The 22903-nt window shown below is 44.4% G+C and overlaps 1 protein-coding gene across 15 annotated transcripts in view; it reads right to left on the bottom strand.

Moving 5' to 3' along the window:
* Wdfy3 (WD repeat and FYVE domain containing 3) overlaps positions 1–22903 on the bottom strand; it is a 230675-nt gene that overhangs the window by 96904 nt on the left and 110868 nt on the right. For 11 of the 15 annotated variants that reach the window (XM_087582838.1, XM_087582844.1, XM_087582840.1 and 8 more), the window contains 7 exon segments: positions 21556–21742; positions 18753–18919; positions 14695–15162; positions 13800–13901; positions 10835–11028; positions 5196–5653; positions 3889–3972 (listed from right to left, as the gene is read on the bottom strand). In XM_087582838.1, coding sequence (XP_087438964.1) covers positions 3889–3972; positions 5196–5653; positions 10835–11028; positions 13800–13901; positions 14695–15162; positions 18753–18919; positions 21556–21742 — 1660 coding nt within the window. 15 annotated transcript variants of the gene reach the window in all.

The following is a 22903-nucleotide window of genomic DNA, read 5'->3' as shown; positions in this document are numbered from 1 at the left end:
CCTCTTGTGGCCTCTGTGGGCACCAGACGGTGCAGTGGACTCATACTTAAAAATAATTCTAGAAAAAAGAGATTTCTAAGCACATCTTAACTAGTGGCCCCTGACTTGTACTTGCTCCCCTTGTTTCCTAAATACTTTTATCTGTCTATATTTTAAAAACTCCATAGAAAGTATTTTCATTGTAAACAAAGAGGTCAATCGAATTTGAGGAAAACATTTCATTTGAACATTCCACACACACACGTCTTCCTTTCAAACTCATTTCCCAGTTAACAGCTGAACTCAAATTTTAAGTTAAAGTGTGGTCATACTCAGGAAGATACCTTCTAGTCCTCAGAAACTAAACTCTTCATAAATATTATAGCATCAAACTCTGTAAACCCAGTATGACAATGACGTCATAAGCAGGTGGTTTTTAAACCAGAATAACAGAGTGAACATTGTTAGAAACATAAACAAGTATTTTTTTTTATTAATTAAAACTGGGTGCATTTATAGGGCGGCTATACAGCAAGTAGTAGGTGTGATCAATTTTTAATTATGGATTATGATAAACTTATAAGTAGTTAATTCATAAGCAAGGCCTGTTTGAAAAGGGAATAAAATGGCATTTCAAATGTCAGCTAACATGACTGTTGTAGTCATTTGTAATTACTAGAAATTGATACTTAATATTCCAACTTAAATTCCCATACAGTGAAGTTTCATTCTGGTTTTGGTAATACATGGTCAAACACTCAGTCTACGCTGATGGTATTAAGTATTTCAAGGCTGTGTGCGGTACTGAGTGGCTGTGGTCTTCCCCACACAGATCTAGTTCTGACTCTTTTATGGCTGCCTTCTCCTCTCAATATTGCTCAACCAATAGTAGCTTTGTCCTGGTATGTCTCTTGAGCTGTAAACGACAGAAAAGTCACGTCCTTTACTTTCCTAAATACCAGACAGGCTGGTTCTTCCTATTCTAAACACAGGGAAGAATCCAGGTTTTTCATGTAAGACAAGGGTCACAAGTGTAGACTTCGTCAGTGTCAGAATGTTCTACAGATCGTGCAAACACAATACAGAGCTGGTCTGTCATTGGCTAACAAACCCTGTCTGTGCTGCCAAGAGGAAGAGATGCCCAGGAGCTGATGTAATTTGTTGAATTCTAGAAATAATGTGACTAAGTGACTGCAATTCTAATTTCAAAACCCTCTATATTTGGACGTGTGAATAAATATGCTGCATTAGTTGCCTGATTATAACTCAGGAGGGGGTGACCTGACCTAAATGGCAACCTGTAACTCTGTAGAGGGTAGGGATGTGGCTCAGGGGGAAAGTGCTTTCCGAGCGTGTCTAAGTGGCCATCATTAATCCTAAGCAGTCGGGGTGGGGCAACATTAATTTTAGCATGGACACAGTGAGGTGGCACCGGCTGTAAGACTGGGGGAGCGTGGGGATTAGGGCTGCTCACATACATTTGCTGCTTGAGGGACGGCTTTTTTCTAAGTCGAATCCCCCTATCTCTACAGACAGTTGCACTGCGAACAATGAAAACACATTGCTGATCTAAACACAGACCTCTATACAGACCCACTTTCCTCCTCGTCATTTACCATTTAAATAAGCCACTCTTCTGGGAAATTTTAAAGGAAATACATTCTTTTTTTTTTTTTTTTTTTTTTTTCCAGAGCTGGGGACCGAACCCAGGGCCTTGTGCTCGCTAGGCAAGCGCTCTACCGCTGAGCTAAATCCCCAACCCCAAGGAAATACATTCTTTAGACTGTTGATTTCTACTTTCTGAATTTCAGTGAATGCATATAAGAACTAAATGTTTAGGGACACAGCAAATTATAGGCCTTTATCACTTATGATGTGGTCATTTTAAAGTCAGGAGTTTTAGTAGTTTCAACTACCTCATAAATAGAATTCTTTCTCTAATGTTTACTAATTGTTTGAGACCATAAACACAGTCATATCAAAAACTTACATGTCCTTACCATACTCAATTTGCAAAAGAAAGCTATGAGGCTTAAATTAAAGTTATTTTACAGCTTGCTGGCTTAAGCTCAATGCTTTAAGAGAAAATAATTTGGTACATACAGAGCCCTGTTTACTTATAGTATCACATAAAAAAGAAAAAGTTATTGAGGGTACAAATATGTTGAACAATGCTGAATTTATTTAATGCTACTCATGATTAACTAACTGCAAAGAGATCTAAGCCCCTGTATAAATTTACGACAAAAAAAAAAAAAAAAAATAGAAAGTATCCTCGCATCCCAATGCCTGTTACTATAGCGTTTAGTTGGTCCGGGTATCCCCAGGGAATTAGGTCCTGAACCCTCTGGGGAGCCATCTCCATGTGTGCTCAACTTTCACATGTCAAGTGGGGTACATTCCCCTACCTAGGTTATCTATCATACCCTATACAATACAAGTGGTTCTTAGACTTTATCTGTCAGGCAAGAAGATGAAAAAGCCCGTATGTGTTCCCTACAAACCAGATTTTCAATCTGACGCCTTTTAAACTTACAGGAACAACACACAGCATATGATACTGTTGACCCACTGTCTACAATAGTATTTGTTTTGTAATCTGAACAACTGTCAATGGGGTGAAAACCACAACATAACAGATTCTCGGATCCACTCCTCATGAACCCTGCCTGGAGATGTTTGTATAGGGTTAAGGAACTGCTGTAGCCTATGGGGACAGCGGAGGACAGAAGGGAACAGCAGTGCCAGCTGCAGAGATTGATCATATTAGATGCCGTGACCCTGAAATGGATCTCAGCTTTTCTCGGCCTATCAACTGCTGGCTTGATTTTCTTTCTTTCTTTTTTTGATTTATAAAATTTAGATGTTCGATGAACTGAACCAGCTTATACATTTTCATGGAATATACGAAATTAAAAACCTATTAGGTTTTTCTTTTCCCTTTTTCAGAACTTAAGCTTTGACATGTCTCTGTGACAGCCTCTAATCTCAACTGGTTAAACCTGACTGGGAAAAGAAACATTCTGGGGCTCTGAAGTTCACTTTGCAGTAACAGTAAAAGCAAGAACAACCCCAACAGTCCCTAATGAGAAAGGGGGAGCAGCCTACTTAGCGAGGCACGAAGGCCACACTGGTTACCTATTTTACAGGGAAAGTCATTCCTCCGCTGAAGGAGAGCAGTGGTTAGCTGAGCACCAGCTGCAGTGCAGAGCGGGGGGTCTCAGAGAAGCGATTTTACAGTTAGGGCAAGCTTCTCTTGGCACAGCGTCCCGGTGTGTGTTCATGCTGTGTGAGGAGGGTGGTGGGATGGCTTGTGCATGAAGGAGCACAGGCGTATCCGGGTGATGTGTGGAAAGGTCAGAGCACCCTCAGGGAGCTGTCCTTGCACCCCCCTTGTTTGAGGCAGGGTCTTTCTCTCATTGTTTACCACTGTGTGTGCTAAGCGAGTGGCCCACAATTCTCTGGACAGTCTCCTGCCACTGCTCCACATCTCCCCCCTAAGCACTGGGATTACAGACACGTGCTTCACAAGAGCTCTGGGGATCTGAACTCGGGTCACCAGACGTGTGCGGCAAGCACTTAACCACTGATCACTCGCCCAACCCCAGGACAATATTCTTAAGAGAAGGTAAAGCTGCTCTACGAATAACAGTGAAATCTGCATAATAAGGATAAACGAGGAATTCTGTATGTCCCCATACTCTTATGGAAGAAACATCTTATTTTTATCAACATACTCTAGTTCAAATTAGTAATCTCAACACTTGAAAAGTATCTTTTTTTTTTTAAGGCCCCAAAGCAAACCTCAGCCAGAGCCCTGTGCCCCAAAGCACAATCAGTCCATCAACCCACAAGCAGGCACAGGGAACCCATGGCAATCCTGATTGCCTTCCCGTGCGAGGTCAGTACCTTTTCCTGGACAAAGCTGGTGTCCCCCAAGGAGAGGGGAGAGAAGACTCGCTTGTCAGGCAAGGAGGGATCTGCTCTGTGCGACTACAGATGACAAAACAGACACGGGTTAGAGGTTAGGAGAGAGCACCGCCGGCAGCTGGTTAGTTTCACGGGAGACTCAGGGTCAGTGTCATGAGAAACATCTTCCATATTCTGCAGGAGTGGGGACCACAGGCAGAACACACGCAGCGACTACAATAGGAAAGGCGGTCGGAGGAGGCGGGAGCCGCTCCTACAGTGTTAACATGGACCTTGTTAAACAGACGCGGCTAGAGCTAAGGGTACCGACTGGGGTCAGCAGCCAGAGGAGAAAAGCAGCAGCACACACACACCATCCCTTCGGCACACAGCACATTGGTACCATACAACATCCTGCTGCCCATAAACTATGAATTACCTGAAAGACGAGAAACAAGAAACAATTTAGAGTATCTCCTGTTACTTGGTCTATTTATGGTTGAAATGGAAAGAAAAAGAGTCACTTACTCTATGAAAGAAAAGATAACGCTTAAGCCGGAGAAACCAGAGCATGACTGCATTATCTCCAAAGTGGAGATTAATTGAAATCGTAGTCCAAGCAGTGAAAATAAATGACCCCGGGTAAAATAGCTCTCCTGTGAGGAACCCGAACTTCTCCATCACAGGATGCCTCACCTCACACTGAAAATATCTATGTGGCCATTATCAGTGAACGGTGACCAGGACCCGGATGGTACCATGCAGATCCAATGCCTCAGGGCCCGAATGCACGGCGGCCTGGCATGCAGCTCTCCTGCAAGCACTGGCCTCCTGAAGGGCTAGGTAAATGATAATGACGGACTCCTGCCTGCGATGAGTACCTCGGGCCTCTTAAGGAGGCACGCCGCCGTCCAGGGACTATGAAATACGAAGCGTGATGACAGGCTATCTGCTATCGCCTGGCAATATGTATCCTAATAACCATGTTCTCCAGAGGACGACCAGGATGGACCCGTCCGCACACACCTACTGTTTTCTGAGAGTAGGGAACAAGAAACATGGCACAAAAGAAAACAGCCTAGAAGCTGTCCCAGTAACGGGTGCTAACTGAACGCACATTCACTCAGGCACAGGCTCCTGGCTCCAAAACCGGCATCTGGACAACGGGAAGGGTCCCCAGTGGAGTGACAGGCCTCAAGCAACCAGAAGAGTCACCGGCTTTTCATGGTCCTTCCAGTTAACTGGAGTCTAATGCTCAGACTGCGCTGAGCGTGCCCTGCAATTCGGAAGGCAAAGCAGGTCCGTACCTGTCGAAAGAATCGGTGGCCACTTTGTAGAGATAGATGAAGAGTTTACTGCAGTGCCGCAGGGTAGGTGACACGGAGTCCATGGGCACCGCCCCTTCCTCCAGCAGTCTCTGGAAAGGCGAAGTATTTGAGGGGAAGACGTTCACGGCACTTATTTTCCTGAGGTCTGAGAAGCATCCGAGAAACCGGACGGCATCCGCCAGCTTTTCGTACTGGATCTCGGTCTTGAAGAAGTGAGAGTTGGCTGGCTCGTAGCGCAGAGCGGCAGTCAGCGTGCAGAACACAGTGTGCAGGAGCTCAAACACTTGGTTCTGGTTCACTTTCTCCCAGCCATTCTTGGGAGGAGAGCTCAGAGATCTCTCCATAGCAACGAGCAAGGATGTGATGTACACAAACCCGCCAACTTTCCTGAAGACGGTTCTCGAACGGTGGCTTTCTCGAAGGACGGACAGCAGGGCCTGCAGGGGAAGAGAAGGAAAACAAGTTGTTATTCACTTACCTTTTTAAAGATGATGAATTCAATCTTAGCAGAACGATTGTATTACATAAGGAAAATACGTAGTCTGGTATCACACGACCACGAAAGCTTGTGAGTGTCTCAGTGGATTATCACATGGGTTATTCCAAGGGGGAAGATGAGGAAGGGCAGCCGAAACCTGAGGGCTCTGATTCAGACACACAGTTTCTCAGGGTAGAGGACTTAGAAGTCAGTCTCTCTATCGAGGATTAGAACCCAAGGATCAAAAAATGGCCCCACCCCAAGTCAGCCATCTGACCTAATAACCAAGCCGTCCCATCAAGCGGCTGCTTGTCACCCACTTGACACCATCTGATGCTAACTTGTCGATTAAGTGTGCAAGGCACTAGTACTAGGAACCCTCACACTCTGCCAACGTTACTTGCCCAATAGTGCAGTGTTATGTAAAGTGAGGGCTTCTTATCCAAGAGCCTTAGGTCCAGGAACTCCTTCAACTGTTTTCAGAGTAAGGACCATGGGTGTGTATGGGAGTGAAGTCTGAACAGAAAATATGTGTGCTTGTGTGCGTGTGTGTGTGTGTGTGTGTGTGTGTGTGTGTGTGTGTGTGTATGTATGTGTAAATACTTTTATGTATGACAAAAAGCTCCACCATAGGGGATTCTCTACATGGGGCATCATATCAGAAAGCTCTAGAATTTGAGGCTGGAGTGCTGACTCAGCAGTTACGAGCACTCTTAGAGGACTGCACTTCAGTTTCCAGTGCTACACGGGGAGTCACAGCTGTCTGTAACCAGGGGATCCGGCATCCTTCCTCTTTCAGCCTCATAGGCACGTGGTGCACAGACATACATGCACATGAACTAAATGCTTCTTAAGTTTTAGAGTTTGGAGTTCTTTTAGATTTTCAAAACAGCTGTTCAACCACCACCACCACCACCACCACCACCACCACCCACCACCATCATCATCACCATCATCACCATCATCATTGGGTGAAGAACTAAGGCCATATTTTAAAAAATTATCAGGATTCTACACTGAGTTAAGTGGATGGCCAAGGGAGGGCGTAAGCCCAGGAACTTCCACTTCCCCAAATGCATCTAATCACAGTATCGTTTTGTCCTGAACATCTGTTGACCCAGGTTCCTACTCTTAGGACACCAAGATTCCAGATACACCTTAATCTCAGCAGCCAGCGTATTTCAGAAATCCATTTTCTTCAAATATTATGTTTCTAAGGGAAGCCCAAGGATGGGAAAGGCTGTGTGCTAACATGGGTTATAACTACATACACTGTGTGTAACCATCCAGGAGACGCCGTGTGCGAACATGTGTTATAACTGCATACAGTGTGTGTAGCCATCCGGGAAGCACCATGTACTAACATGGGTTATAACTGCATACAGTGTGTGTAGCCATCTGGAAAAGGCCGTGTGCTAACATGGGTTATAACTACACACATTGCATGTAACCATCCACATAAGGTTATGTGCCAATACAAGACATAAATGCACATACTGTAAGTAGCTGTCCATCTGACACACACCACTTCAACAATGATGAAGATTTCACTACATACTATTAACTTGTTATGTTAAAAGAAACTATATAATCTGTGCATGTTACTAAGACACAAAGTGTGAGCCTTCCACTCTTTTGCTAAGAATTTCCATTTTAAAAAGTGTTTGGTAGCATTTGTATGTTGCCAGGTTTCGTAAATTATATTTTTTAACAATTACAGTTCATGTTCAGACATGTCAACATTATAAAGATCTTAAAGTTATGAGAGTGAATGCGGGTCACAGAGCCGGAATGCTGGGATTCCAAGTCTGGCTCCAACATTAAAGTACTTTTACTATGCCACTTACTCCCCTGCCTGTGTTAGGGTTTTCAGGAAGTAAGACAGAGATAATTAGAACTCACCAAACACACACACACACACACACACACACACACACACACACACACACACACGCGCGCGCGCGCGCGCGCGCGCGCACACACACACACACACTTACTCACACACACACACATACATACACACACATACACACACACTTACACACACACACATATACACACACACTTACACACACACACGCACACACATACACACACACTTACTCACACACACACATACATACACGCACACACACACTTACTCACACACACACGCACACACATACACACACACTTACTCACACACACACGCATGCACACACACATATACACACACACTTACACACACACGCACGCACACACACATATACACACACACTTACACACACACGCACAAACCTACACACACACTTACTCACACACACATACATACATACACACACACAAACACTTACTCACACACACACATACATACACACACACACATACACACACACACTTACTCACACACACACTTACTCACACACACATACACACACACGCACACACATATACACACACACTTACACACACATACACACACACGCACACACATACACACACACTTACTCACACACACACACATACATACATACATACATACACACACTATGGAACATTAGTCACGATAGATTATTTCAGATTCCAAGCATCTTACTGTGCTGCACACTGTACCTGACATGTGAACATGTCTAACAGGAAAGGCACAAGAAGAACAGGAACTTTGAGCCCATCATGACTGTTTTATCCATGACAGAGACACCCCTGTGCATGGACTATGACCAGGGATGAGTTCGGAGTTACCCATATGGCCAGTCGGGATGGGTTAGAGAACAGTGGTGTGGATTCTCAGTCTGAGAGTTACTGCTCTGGGACATGGCTGTCTCCTCCATCTTCAGAACTGCTACCCGTTGGCATTGCCACAGTAACAGTCACTACTGGAAAACTCTCCAGAAGCAGTGCCACTGAGCCTCTTACTTAAATCAATACATGATAACAAGCAGAGAAGAATAAACTCATCATAACATCTGGATCCCGGGGCGACATGAGAGAATTCCACTATGTATCACTGATTTGGCACAAATCTAACACATGCAGTTCACGTGTCAGCGGGACGATGAAGGGCATAAGATTTCAGGTCTGCGCAGACATCACTGCAAAGCAAATTAGCAGACATCTATGGTCTACGCTGTTGGAGTCTGTGGGAGGCACTTTTGTAAACAGCAAAGTGGAAATTCGAGTTGAGACCCTACATCCCCCACTGCCTCCCAGCACTGAGGTTCAAGTCCTGAGTGAGGTCAAGGTGCTTGGAGCTCTCCCGCTGGCTAAAGTGCTTCAGCGACCAATGCTGCTCTTAGGTTAACCAGCTTTAGTGTGGTAAGATGCAGCTCGGGAAGCTCCATCTATACCACCCTGATCATGCCCAATCTCGCCTGATCTCGTAAGCTGAGCAGGGCTGGGACTGGATGGTACTTGGACAGGAGGTCACCATATTACTGGGGCTGGAGAGATGGCTCAGTGGTTAAGAGCCCTGCCTGCTCTTCCAGAGGTCCTGAGTTCAAATCCCAGTAACCACATGTGGGCTCACAATCATCTGTAATGGGACCTGATGCCCTCTTATGATGTATGGGGAAACAGAGCACTTATATACATAAAATAAATAAATCTTTACAGAAGAGAGAGGGAAAAGCAAGGGAATCCCCTCCTATCCCCTGTGTCTGAGCATAGTGGCTCTGCTACGCTGCCTGTGCCCACTGCCTCGTGCATTTCCTGACTTCCCTGCTCTGCTCTTCCCTATTCTCTGTCTAAATGGGAAGCTCTGGGCTCACTCTGTCTCATCTGCCTCAGTTCTAACGCTCCCACTGTCCCACTCTCTGAGGACGTGGTGGCAGCCTAGGATGGAAATCGTATTTAGAAATCATGGATCAGTAAGTTAATGACAACAAGAGTTTTAGTGACTCCTCTGGTTTCGGCAGATGTCATTTAAATGCCAAAGGTTTCGAGAGAAAGCCCGGTGAGACTCTCGGTTAAACTTCCTTACTCACACCGCAGAAGGTAAACACACAGTTCTGTGCCTCGCCGTGCCCCAACCTCATCCTCCACCACTAGACTCACACGTCAGATGTCTACTGAAGCTGAGCTTCAGGTGAGAGCGTCTAAACCACAGGGAGGGTCTCAGGGACAAGGTCTCTCTAGCATAGAGACTGCAAGGGACTGCAAGGAAATGAATCAAATTAAATAAGTAAAATGTTACAGGCACATGAATAGCACCTACCTTCATTAACAAAGAGGTTTATGTGCATGGATGCGTGTGAATGTATAGAACAAAATGTACACACAGGGAACAGCGTTAGCTGCTGTTATAATTACGATGTTTTTCTCGAACAAATTAAAAGAGAGATGTTTAACTTCAGTTGGCTCTAGAAATGTCCCACATGACAGTGCCAGCAACGTGAGGAGACTCACGTGCACAGATCCTAGGAGGAAGGACGGCTCAGCAGAGAGTGCAGGTAGAGGCCCTGTGCAGGGGAAGCCAGCCGAGCTCACACTACCTTCCTGCTCTGCAGATCAGTGCCCTAACTGCTCTGCAAGCTTGCCATGGCGTGGGATGATCGATGGGTACGTTAACCTCGAAGGGCACCATTAGATACTTACAAGGGCCTACTATGGACACGGAGATGCATAACCATGTACATACAGCATCACGTAACAGGTTTCGTGTATGCATAACATTGGCTGCTTGGTACCTGAGCAATGATAACATACATATTTAGCTTTTAGCAATTCCACGATTCGGATGAGCAGGGCAGCTGCTTTGAACGTCAATGCCTAGAAGGAGCTCACGCACTGGAAGACACGAATGACTTTTCTCCAGACACAAATGCATACAGATGGATGGGGGCTTTGCTGTGTTGGACTTTGGGATTTTCTCTTTGGCAGGCTGCAGGCTGCAGTTAAAGCATGTGTTGCTCTTACAGATGACCAGAGTTGATTCCCGGCAGCTCACTCGGCCCTCCGGTCCCAGCTCCATGGGCTCTTATGCCTCTGGCCTTCACTGGCACCCAGTTAACACCGCACACTGACACGTGGAAAACACCCAAACACACAAACGTGACGAACGCTAAATCTCGGAAAGAATGTCCTTGTTGAAACTAAGTCCCCGTAATTCCCAAAGGACCCCGGACTTTAACAGTGAGGAAGCAGGCGTATTTGTCACACGTACCCTTAAGATGTCGGTCTTCAGCTGCAGCTCCGTGGGTGGGGCTGAGTGCATGAGCCCCAGGAGAGTGCCCATGTCATCCTCCCCATTGGGAGAGAGCACCAGTTGCTGGATGGTCATCAGGGCGTGCTGTCGGCACTGCGGGTATTTCACAATGTTGTGAGCGCACCTTGCACCGCCAAACTCTCGGAATATTCCTGAAGGGGTCAGAGGTTCAGGTTAGAACATCCGGGGCAGGTGGGGTCAATTACAATTCGACTGCTTCTGTAGGAACAGTAACTCAAGAAAAGTGCTTGAAAGCCCAGCACGGCTATTTAACTTTTCATATCACAATGTACAAACTGCACCGGAGGATGTCGGGAACTACACAGACACTGTCTACAGCTTTAACGTACAATTAGTGCTAGTCACCGTGACCACTGCTAGAACATCTCAAGATTTTATAGGCAGGCACCTTGCAATGCCCTTCAGTCAGATTTTCATATGAATGACACCCCTCTCCACCCCCATAATCGAGATCTGTCCAGAAACGTGAGATCTGCTTTTGAAACCGTGGAGAGGAGAAAAACAACTTAAAAACCGTGGGAAAGGGGTTGGGGATTTAGCTCAGTGGTAGAGCGCTTGCCTAGGAAGCGCAAGGCCCTGGGTTCGGTCCCCAGCTCCAAAAAAAAAAAAAAAAGTGGGAAAATTACAAGGAAATAAGGGACAACGCTACAACCCAAAAGATAAATTCTACAACAGACGACATCGGCCGTGGGGTGAGCCTTCCTTGTGTGTTACTTAATCCACAGTCACAGCCGGTAGCCGACAGCACGGGGTCACGTGTCTGGGCAGAAGTCTGTTCTAGTCACTGCAGACCCCCACTCAGTCTCTAAGGAACCAGCTCAAGTCAGGTCGCACCCATCTGTATTTCTTACATGTGGTTCTTACCCTCCTCCTTACAATATATCTCGGTTCCACTCCAGCTTTGTCCGTATTGTTACTGTTGTTTACACATTCCATCACCCACAAAACTGGGGCTTTCTTCCTACTTTGTTCCAATAAAGACAGTCAAGCGAACAGCCAGGCCTCGGCACTCGCCACCACTGTACTGCCGATAATCACTTACATAACAACGTACTACATCTCTCTCAGGATGCACCTCTCTCTTCGTCACTGTGAGCTTTCTGCCAGCTGCGACACAATGCATGTTACTATGTAGAAGGCGGGTTTCTCTGTTCCCACCAACAGGCCTACAATTACATTAGGTTCATTCATGCAACCCCCTGCTTGCTCACCCACGGCTTCACATGCACACACGCACACACACACACATACATTCTCTCTCTCTCTCTCTCTCTCTCTCTCTCTCTCTCCTCCTGCTCACTCACCCATGGCTACACACACACACACACACACACACACACACACACACACACACACACAGTCTCTGTCTCTCTCTCTCCCCCTCCCTCCCTCCTCACTCTCCCATGGCTTCCCTCACACACACTCTAATCCTCTTCCTTGCCCTCAGTCTCCGGGATAAGCCTGCCCACTCACCTGAGCTCACTTCCTTCAGCTTGTACTGAACAGATGGTCCTAGAATTTTTGGCTCGTTTTCGCTTTTTCGAGATGGGGTCTTGCTATGTAGCCCTGGCTGGCGTTTATTGTCTGTGTAGACCAGGCTGACCTCAAACTCAGAGATATCTGCCTATCTCTACCTCCTAGGGGCTAGGCTTAAAATCCTGATGTGTCACACCTATGACCCACAGCTATAAATAAGTATTTTAGATTTGATTGATAAGGCAATTGTTTGAACAAGAGTACACAATATAACTTTAGAAAATACATTATACTATAGAACTATTCTATATAAATCTCAAAGAAAAATGCTATACAAAGCAATAAAATATTTTAAGGCAGTAACAGCATTACAGATTTTGCTGACCAAAGATCTCATTTTTAGGGTACGACTGTACCATTGCTGAACGACTGTACCATTGCTGGACTGTTACCAAACTGTTGGGGACTTGATTTAATGGATTTCCAAATTACATGGGAATTCCCATGTTTGCTTGTAAAATGCTGAAGGTCCTTGTCCCCAATTGGTTTTTGATGGCTCACTGAAGAGCCAACAGCCTATGGCTGGGTGGAGAGAGAGGGACAGAATCTTTATATTTGCCTGGGCTAGGAAGTGGGAGAGAGGAAGAGGGAGAATCTCCATGACTCTGAGACTGGGGATGAGACATAAGAGGCACAGGACATGTAAGAATCCCATAAGTGGCCCTTAGAGCCACTCCCCAACAGGGTCTGGGGCAGCAGAGATGAAATACTGACGCAGCAAGTTGACTCAGCAAAGTTGGACAGGAGAATGGGCTAGCAGCCGGGAGATGCCCAACTATTAAGGCATATCAAAGTTAATTGACGTGTGTGTGTGTGTGTGTGTGTGTGTGTGTGTGTGTGTGTCTGCTTGTCTTTCACTAATCCAGAGAGTTCTTGGGTGGGTGCAGCAGCCACTGGGAATACCAAGAAGTTAGCAAACTCCCTGCAACACTGAACAAACTGTGCCATTACTAAAATGACTATAGCATTACGGAATGACTGTACCATTACTGAATGACTGTGCCATTACTGAATGACTGTACCATTACTGAATGACTGTACCATTACTAAAATGACTGACTGTAGCATTACTGAATGACTGTAGCATTACTGAATGACTGTACTATTACTCAACAACTGTACTATTACAGAGTGACTGGACCATTACTAAACAGCTGTACCATTACTAAAATGACTGTAGCATTACTGAATGACTGTACTATTACTCAACAACTGTATAATTACTGGATAACCTCCATTACAGAACGGCTGAACCATTACTGAATGACTGTACCATTCCTGAGCCACTGCTTTCCTTCAGTGACAGAAGCTTTAGGAGACAAGCAGACCCACTCCTGGAGCTCTGGCCTGTGGCTTTTCTGCTCACCTGCGTTTGTGTTGGACCCTTGAAGCAGCACAGTCAAGGCCTCCATCACCAACAGAGCCAAGTGCTTTTGGTCTTCAACTGAACTATTGTTTCTTGAGTCCCCTAGAAAACAGGTTCAAAGACCCACATGATAAAAGCGCTGCTCTTCAGCCAGTGCCACTTGGATTACTACTCTCCTTACTGTGCCTTTAACACTTACTTTCTCCCTATCACAGATGCTAATAATACACCCTTGAAAATAACACATGTCCAGCGCCTGCCCAAAATATGCTCAAATTGATGTTAACAGTTCTTTATTTTAGTGCGGGAGGAGTTAATTTTGTAACAAATATTCAAAATGAAAATGCCAGACACGGTTAAATGCATCCCTCACAGGGAGTCTATCCGCAGAGGCCAAGCAGAGAACTATCAAGTTTAAGAGGAAGCTGCTTATGAATCAGCTGTCTGTTCAACAGGCACTAATTCACAATTAAATCAGCTCACAATGAAAACTTACGAATGGCTAGATACATTAGGGCCCTACTCATGTTTATCAAAAAGGCATCCGACGGTGTTTATGAAGAATCCCTAAATGGACATGTTTGCTCTCAAAATTTAATGAAAAGTACTTTCAGATACCCACGTTTAATTGTACTTAATTATAAAAAGTAATAAACACAATCACAAAGACCATACATGCTTCCCCCTTACTCCCTTCCGCTACCGTAACATAATTCTAGGCTCCCCTTACCCAATGCCCTAACAGAAGGTGAAGGAAAAGTTAATGCTGGAAATACTCACTGAACACAGCACGCTCACACATGGACAGACGGATGAACACAGCCCAGGCTTGCCTCAGCCCCAGCAGCTCCCTGACCCGCTTCCCAAACCGAGCGTCAACCGGGGAAGTGCTTACCCTGCTCACCGAGCGCCTGAGCTGGATCCTTCAGGAGGGCCGCGTACTTATGCAGAAGGTTTACCATGACCTCCAGCAGGCCCACCTCCCTGAAGACGTCTTTGAATATGTAGTCGTGCCTTGTGAACTTCAGGAGGGTCTTCATCGCCACGATGCTGCAGTGGTGCGAAGAGCTGGACTTGAGCAGGATGCTGACGCTGATGAGCTCTTTACAGGGGATGTAGTTCAGGCTGAAGACGACAAACTCCAGCATCTCGAAGTACTTGCTTTGCACTTCCGGGAGTTTAGAGATCTTCTCTGCAAACTGCGACAGGGTGTGCTGGGACTCTAGGATGAAGTAGTTAGCGCTGTCCGCCATGTAGATGTCCGTGATGGCGTCCAGGATGATCTGGGCAAGGAAGTTGGTTTTTGCTTTTAAAAATGCGTTCTGAAGAACGGCGAAGGCCTGGATGTTTCTCACACTGTGACCTAAAACAGAAAGCAGGGACACGAGTGGGTGCTATGCCACGTTTAATCACGGTCAAGAGCCATGAGTGTCACCATCTAGCGAATGTAGTAAGACAATGTCCCCATTTTCAGGTAAGATCTTATTTTTCTTCATCGAGTTCAAATCGTTAAAAATAACTAGAACCAATCAAACGTTCAATGCGCCGTGATGGATATTTTAATAATACCGTTTCTTGACAACTACTGCCTGAGAATGAAAATGCATCACAGACATCCAGCCTCCTGACTGTGGAAACAGTTTACAAGATGGTGGACTGACCGTGCCTGAGGAGCGCTTGCTCTCAGTCAGACAAGAGGCAGCATGTGCACAGCAGGCTGTGAGTAAGAGGGGGACGTGTGCTCTTTCGCGGTCTCCTGTGTGATGGCAACACAGGGATTTTCATAGAAAACACACATATGCCAGGACAACCTATGGCCACTAGTGCCGTCCTTAAACTTGCTTTTCAAACACATCATACGGAACAATCAAACATCTTCTCATATAGGTCCTGTGAGAAAACTTAATAATGATAATTATAAAGAAAGTTGGATTTGAAGCACATTAAAACAAATGGTTTTTTTTTTTTTCTATAAAAACTGTCCCTGGGCCCACAATATTAGCATTACATCTTATGAAGTGACAAAATTAACACTGAACTTTATACAATAAACAACATTCTAGAAAGGGAGTAAAACGTGAACTAGAAAAGTACACCATGGGTCAAAAGTCACTCAGAAATGGTAGGCAGCATGGACATTTCTGAAAAAAAAAATTATTAAAGTTCCCCAATTTTCAGAGCATATATTAGTTCAGTTTTCACTTATAACATACTAATACATCTTGGGGATAGGAAGTACAAAACACAGTCATATTCGATTTCTTTTGAGAAGATACTTTTTATTATCTGTAGTCAGCTAAAACTCAGGCTTAGGCAGACAATGGAACTAGAAACGTAAAGCTAAGAATGTGGAACAGCGATTCCGATATTCATTTCACTTATTGGTCACTGCATCTCTTTGAAAAATCTTTATTGCTATCATCAAGAAAACCAATGCGTCAGGTGTGGGAGCCCAGCACTTGGGAGGGGAAGGCGGGCAGAAGTCAGTGAGTTTGAGGATGGCTGCTCTACAAACTCCAGGATGGACAGGAATCCCCAGTGAGACAATAAATGGTGATGCATTTGTGGGGAGAGAAGAATGCTGACCACTGCTGGGAGGGACAGAGACTGCTGTAAACAACCATGGAAACTAACCTGGCTCTTCAAAACACTAGGCATAGAAAACATGGTCATGTGACCCACATACATCGCCTGAAGGACTCCCAGTCTGCATTCCACAGAGACTCCTGCACACCCATGCTTTCTGCTAAACTATTTATTATATTATATCACTGTCATTTCTGGTATGCACATGCATGTTCATGTGTGCATGTGCATGTGGCTATGTGTACATGTTGACTGTGCGAGCCACAATATGTGTATGAAGGTCAGGGGACAACTGTTGCAGGACATTTGATCACACCGTGAACCATGTAATTGTGTTCTTTCCTGGAAAAACCTGTTTCTAGTAGTGTGGCTCAGCCTTAGCAAACACCTACAATTCCTCTACTTGGAATGCAGACATGATCTTAGTATATACCTTTAACCCCAAACAATGAAGGTAAAGTTAGTTTGTAGAAGGAAGCACCTATGTTTCAAAGTGATGTCTTAGTGAGTGGCAGAAAAAATCAGAGAAACATTTGACAGAATAGGATATGCCTGACTCTCACACGAGAGAAAAGGGAAGCTACTTTCGAGGGGGGGAGAGAGAAAGAAAGAAAGGAAGCAGTTTTTACTCAGAGAGTTGTACAGAGACAAGTTGTAGAGAAAACAAGCTAGACACAGGTGAAGACAGAATGAGCTGGAGAATGAGAAGGAGCCAGAAGATTAGAGCAGATTGCCACAGTTAGCATGAGGCCAAGCAGAGCAGTTCAGAAGAGGCCAAAAGAGAAGCCAGAGTGAATTAATCAACATAGAGAGGAGTTTGAGTTAGAACAGCTGAGTTGACCAGCCGACCAGAGCTCAGAAAGAACTAGGAAGGGGTGAGCTGATTCAGCAGTAAGTCTCCTAGGCTGAAAACATTCTAGGCCTAGATGAGACTGCATTGTAAAGGCTTCCAGAATGAGGCCTAGGTTAGCAGTCGGAGACATGGAGATGCCAATTACATCAGGAGAATATAAGTTATGTTTACAGACAACATAGATTTTCTTCTCCAACCTTTGACTGGTTCTGGGGATGGACTCAGATTGCTAGACTTGCACGCCAAGTTTCTTTTACTGGGGAGCCATTTTGCTGGCTCCTGTGGAGCCATCTTTCTATCAGCTCACAGAAACAGTTAAGTGAAACACTCGAGGTTTTAGATCTTGGACAGATTACTGTGTTCTAGAACTCTGAATGTGTGAGAGCCTACATGTATTTCAGAGGACCTCTTAACCGGTCAACCTGGGCTCTGAAGGCATGGCACAGCACGGCACAGCAGTGAGTTGAATTCTCCATCCACTCACATTTACCAAGAGAGCTATTTCATAAAATAAGTAGACTTTATTGTGAAATGTAAACTACTTGTTGGTATTTCTGTTAAGTTTTACATGGGTTCAACACGATCAAATCCTTAATGAGTACCAAACAACAGGAACTACTGTTAGAGGGCTCTACAGTCACATTTTGAAGACTGGTTATTATTGCATTAAAAAAGCCAATCAATTCTTAACATTCTTATGCCACTAATTTGTTATTCTGGGATGGGTCCATGTAATTCCCCAAACATGCTGTGTAGCTGAGACTGACCCAGAGTTCATCATGCCCCTGCCTCCATCTCCCATTGTTTGCCACTATGCTCATAATTAGGTGTTCTTAATTACAGAAGAAGTTTTCCTGTAAGGAAGTTTGAGCCTCACTACAGGAGGATCAAAATGCTAGAAAAATGTAGGAAAATTGTAAGAAAGTTTATTCCCTGACCTGAATGAAACAATGTAACTTGTCTTAGGCAAATGAAACAATGTAATTTGCCTTAGGTAAGTGAAACAATGAGACTTGTCTTGGGTAAGTGAAACAATGTAACTTGTCTTAGGTAAGTGAAACAATGTGACTTGTCTTAGGTAAGTGAAACAATGTAACTTGTCTTAGGTAAGTGAAACAATATAACTTGTCTTAGGTAAGTGAAACAATGTAACTTGTCTTAGGTAAATGAAACAATGTGACTTGTCTTAGGCTTGCAGGGCTCTAAATGAAATACTGCTTTCCCTATGGTGAGGAAGACAGGCACAGGAGTCAACATCCAAGGAGGTAGATCCACATGACAACATGCTTCAAATGCATGAATAGAACACAAATCTCACCTGTCTTAATAATGTTAAACAGTGTTTTCACTGTTGGTCTATCAGAGTAAACACTGGGGAAGCCCTACTACAGGCTAAGCATGAACTTTGAGGAAAAATGTCAATCACGTTCAGAGGGTAATGCACACAAGGAGTAAATCCCTTCCTTCTCCACTTCTAGAAGCTCAGAATCAGAACAGAGCTGGAAAAAACTCACCTTTGCCCGCTGGCTGAGGTACTGCAAATCCAGGCAACAGGAAGGGGGCCCCTGTGGTGACACCAGCTGGCTTCAGCTCACTGACCCCATAGGTGGTCAGAGAGGTCACCAGGCTCACCAGATCCTTCAAGGCATCTCTGCACTCTGCCTCTTTCGCTTGTTCCAGTCTAGAAAAAGTTAGATTCAGAGTCTCTTTCTCTTCTGTTGATAGTCTTAAATCTGATACAGAACTGTCAATTTCAGATTCTATAATTATTGTATAAAGTACTTACAGAAGTATCTTATATTTTTCTCATATAAATATATACTTTTTAAAAAACAATCTAAAAATCCTATTATTCTGCATTATGATGCAATTGGAAGGTACCCAGATCAATAAACATGGCATTGAAGTTCTGTCACCAATAAGTAAGCCACTAACCTTGGTACAAAGATGGTTTGCTTGCTTTTGTAAATACACTTTCTTGGCAGACAATGTTTGAAATAAAATTTATGGTAAGTTCTAAGAGCTGTGTGTGCTGCATGTGTCTGTGGAGGGGACACTGCCATCTGAAGCTCTGAGAACCCAAAGCAAGCTTCTGAGCTGAGCTGACTTTTTCAGAGTAGCCATCTGAGGTCATGTGAGCAGCCAGCCTGAGGTCATAAGAGGCCCTGAGGACAGGAGAGGCTCTCTGAGATCATGAGAGGCCCTCTAAGGACATGAGAGGCCCAACCAATGTCACATGAGCAGCTAGCCTGATGTCATGAGAGACCTGTCTGAGGTCATGAGAGCAGCCAGCCTGAGGTCATAAGTGGCCCTCTGAGGTCGTGAATGCATGAGGATGTGACTTTTACTATGGCTTAAAATGTTTAAAAGAGTCTCATTCTCTTAAAGGATAAGATTTCCTTACTATAGATTAGTAGTTCTCATCCATATAAACTTGGGAAATGCAAAACACTGGGAATGGAGAAAAGACACAGTCAGCTCTATGATGCAATTTATGACGAGTTCATGACAAGTTTTCCGTGCCAGTGTGCTTCCTAAGTATTGTTTGAGATCTTCACAGATTCTGTGTGTGTGACCATGTCCGTCCCAACTCTCACCTCCAAGTCCTCCCACACCGCCAATCAGTGACTCGTCCCAGACTCTTCTACACCCAAGCCTCTTTAGTAACAATGCTTATGCACATTTGAGGACAAGGCTGGGGAGCATGCATCTGTGGTTTCTCAAGTAAAGTCAGTCTCTACGCTGCTCACTTTCCTACCATATTCACAATGGTATAGCCTCCTGTTTCTTTCCCATTTAAGTATTAAATATGCGCTCTGTGTCTACAGAAGCTCTCCTTCTGAAACATGCTTCTGATATCACTCAGAGCCAACCATGGCGATAGCAGCTAATATGCTAATGGACTTCCTCTCTAGATGCAGATATGTGCACCCAACCAATGAACAGAGCTGCTGACCCTTGTGATTGAAGTAGGGAAAAGCTGGGGAAGCTAAGGAGGAGGGCAACCCTGTAGGAGGACCAGCAGTCTCAATTAACATGGACCCCTGAGATCTCTTAAGACACTGGATCATCAACCAGGCAGCATACACCAGCTGAGGTGAGGACTCCAACACATATACAGTGGAGACTCCTGGGTCTGGGTTCAGCCAGAGAAGATACACCTAATCCTCAAGAGACTGGGGGCCTCAGGGAGTTTAGAGGTCTGGTGGAGTGGGGGGGGGCACCCTTGTGGAGACATGGGGTAGGGGTGGGGTATGAGCTGTGGAATTGTCAGGGGATAGACCAGGAAAGGAATAAAATCTGGAGTGTAAAAATAAATAAATTTTTAAAAATTAAAAAAAAAAAAAAGAATCCTAGTCTCTCACACAGATGAAAGGTTGGACTGTGCCGCTATGGACCTAGGATCATGTACACTGGAACGCACCAATCCTATGTGGTGGTGATGCTCACTCGCCTTCTCTCGAGGATGGGGACGTACATGGGGAAGCACTGATATTAGCCAGCAGCAAACAGAATGCACTGCTTGATAAACTGTTACTGTGGGAGTAAGCTGCAAGTTACAAGATGGCAAATGTTTTAAAGGTTATGAGCGTCCAAGGGAAGGCTAGTGCGGCAGATGCTACAGTTTCTGCAAAATATGAACACAGGTACTGGGTCTAGAAAAGGATGCAAAACATTTAGCGGTGACTAATTTGTCGTATGCACACACTTGTGAGGTCTCTGCATGGTCGTTCTTGCCATTAACTTACTAAAAATAACCAGGCTTTATACGTATAACAATAATTAAAGAGGCCATAAACTTGAGAGGAGTAAGGGGGAAGCATGAGGGGTGGGAGTGGGGTGTGTGTAACCCAAATGCAGTACTCAAATGAAATCTCAAAAATTAAAAAACTAAAAAAAAAACTAAAAAAAAAAAATAAAAAAAACTCAAACTCTCTTACACACACACACACACACACACACACACACACACACACACACACAGAGTTAGTAGTATAAAATGAAAAAAGCAAAACTGTAACTGATCAGAAGTCCACACTTGAGAGCCAGGCTAACTTGTTCTCCGGCCATTTCCCTGGTTCCTGGGAAAGAGGTCACTCTGCTCTCCTGTCTGGGCTTAGATTCAGCACTGAGCTCTGCATTTGACCGGCTCACTCAAAACTCTCTTCCTGTCCTCTGGAGGAAACTGGGAGTGAAAGGGGAACGAAGCCAACAAGACCCCGGAGAATGTACTAAATAAGTGTTTACTGATTTCTTCTGATTTTATCACAGTCTCCATCAAAAGTTTAAAATGTATCCTTAAGTTGAGGGGTTTACCTGAGCAAGAGGTCACAAAGAAAATTATATCCTTGCCATATCCGAAAATCATCCAGAAGTGTCTGGGAAACATCACTGGAGTCTTTGAGGAAACAAGAGAGTCCCGCAAACATTTCAACAATTTCGAGGGGAGACAGGTCGTCTGATTGCTGCATATTCTGAACACACGTAGACAAACACTCTTTTTCTGTAAGAATGAAAAATTACGCATGTATTATCTATGTCCACTGCTTGAGGAGAAAGGGTGCTTACTGAAGCATCAAGTCTTAATGTATGTATAACACGGCGCAAGGTAAATACATATTCATTATTCTAAGGGCAAACAAAGTTTCAGATTCCTGGGCAGGCTCTAGGCTCGACACAGGAGAGTGCTGAGAACAAGCTCTTATCAAAGATCTTCCATTACGCTTTGATGTCATTATTAAACCAAATCTAAATCACTGCTCACTACCAAATTGTTTTGACCTTTTTTTCACTGGTGTATTAGGTTTCCCACATGTAGAAGAAAACAATTAGTTAATTCAAAACTTTTAGGACACTTTGGTATATATGTGTATCAGTGCAAAACAAGTAAACCATTTGAGAAGCTATAGCAATTACCACTCACGTGAGCATCTCAAAGGACAAAAGATAGTATGTATACATTAGGTAGATTCTCTTTAATGATGTATTTTTTAAAGTCCACCTATTTTATCTATTTTGCACAAGAAAGAATACCTGGTTATTTTTGAAATAGCTTCGGAAACACTGGCAATAACTGAAGGGTTCTAACAGGTCCAACCATGGCACACACGGCTGGGGCAGGCCTGGTCCTTCCTCCATTCCCTCCGCCTTGCTAAAAACCACCAGATTACATTCCTGAAACTAGCCCCCAAAGTCTGTTCCTTATTGGCGAGTTCCTCTTCCTGAGCTGACTACCAAGGTCCAGCTATGAAAATACGAAGGCCAGCAATCAACAGCTTCCTTTGGCTTATCTAATTAACATGCCCAATCAAAATCAAACACTTGTCCTAACACGGGTTTCTTTTTCCCTTTTTAAACCACCATGTATTTGCCTTTGGGCCGCATCTGTCTCCTGTCAATTCAGAGGCAGCGGCAAATATCCCTTCCGGTCTCCCTCATCCTCTCTCTCCTGTATTTGTTTCTCATCCCCTGCCCTCTGTCCCTTGGGGCAAATAAATCTCCTTAGTGCTGTATACTTGGTGCCCCGCACCAATCCTGGTCCTTTCAATTACAGCAATTGGAAATACTTGCTTCTTTTGGTAGAGGAAGGATTGGTCAATGACAACCTACACCAAATTAAAATTGGGCATTCACACAATGAAGAAGTAATTTTAACTTATATCCT

This window comes from Rattus norvegicus, chromosome 14 (assembly GCF_021556685.1).
Source record: "Rattus norvegicus strain SHRSP/BbbUtx chromosome 14, alternate assembly SHRSP_T2T, whole genome shotgun sequence".
NCBI lineage: Eukaryota > Metazoa > Chordata > Mammalia > Rodentia > Muridae > Rattus > Rattus norvegicus.
Note: the sequence above shows the minus strand (reverse complement) of the source record. Positions and strands in the feature narration are given on the sequence as shown.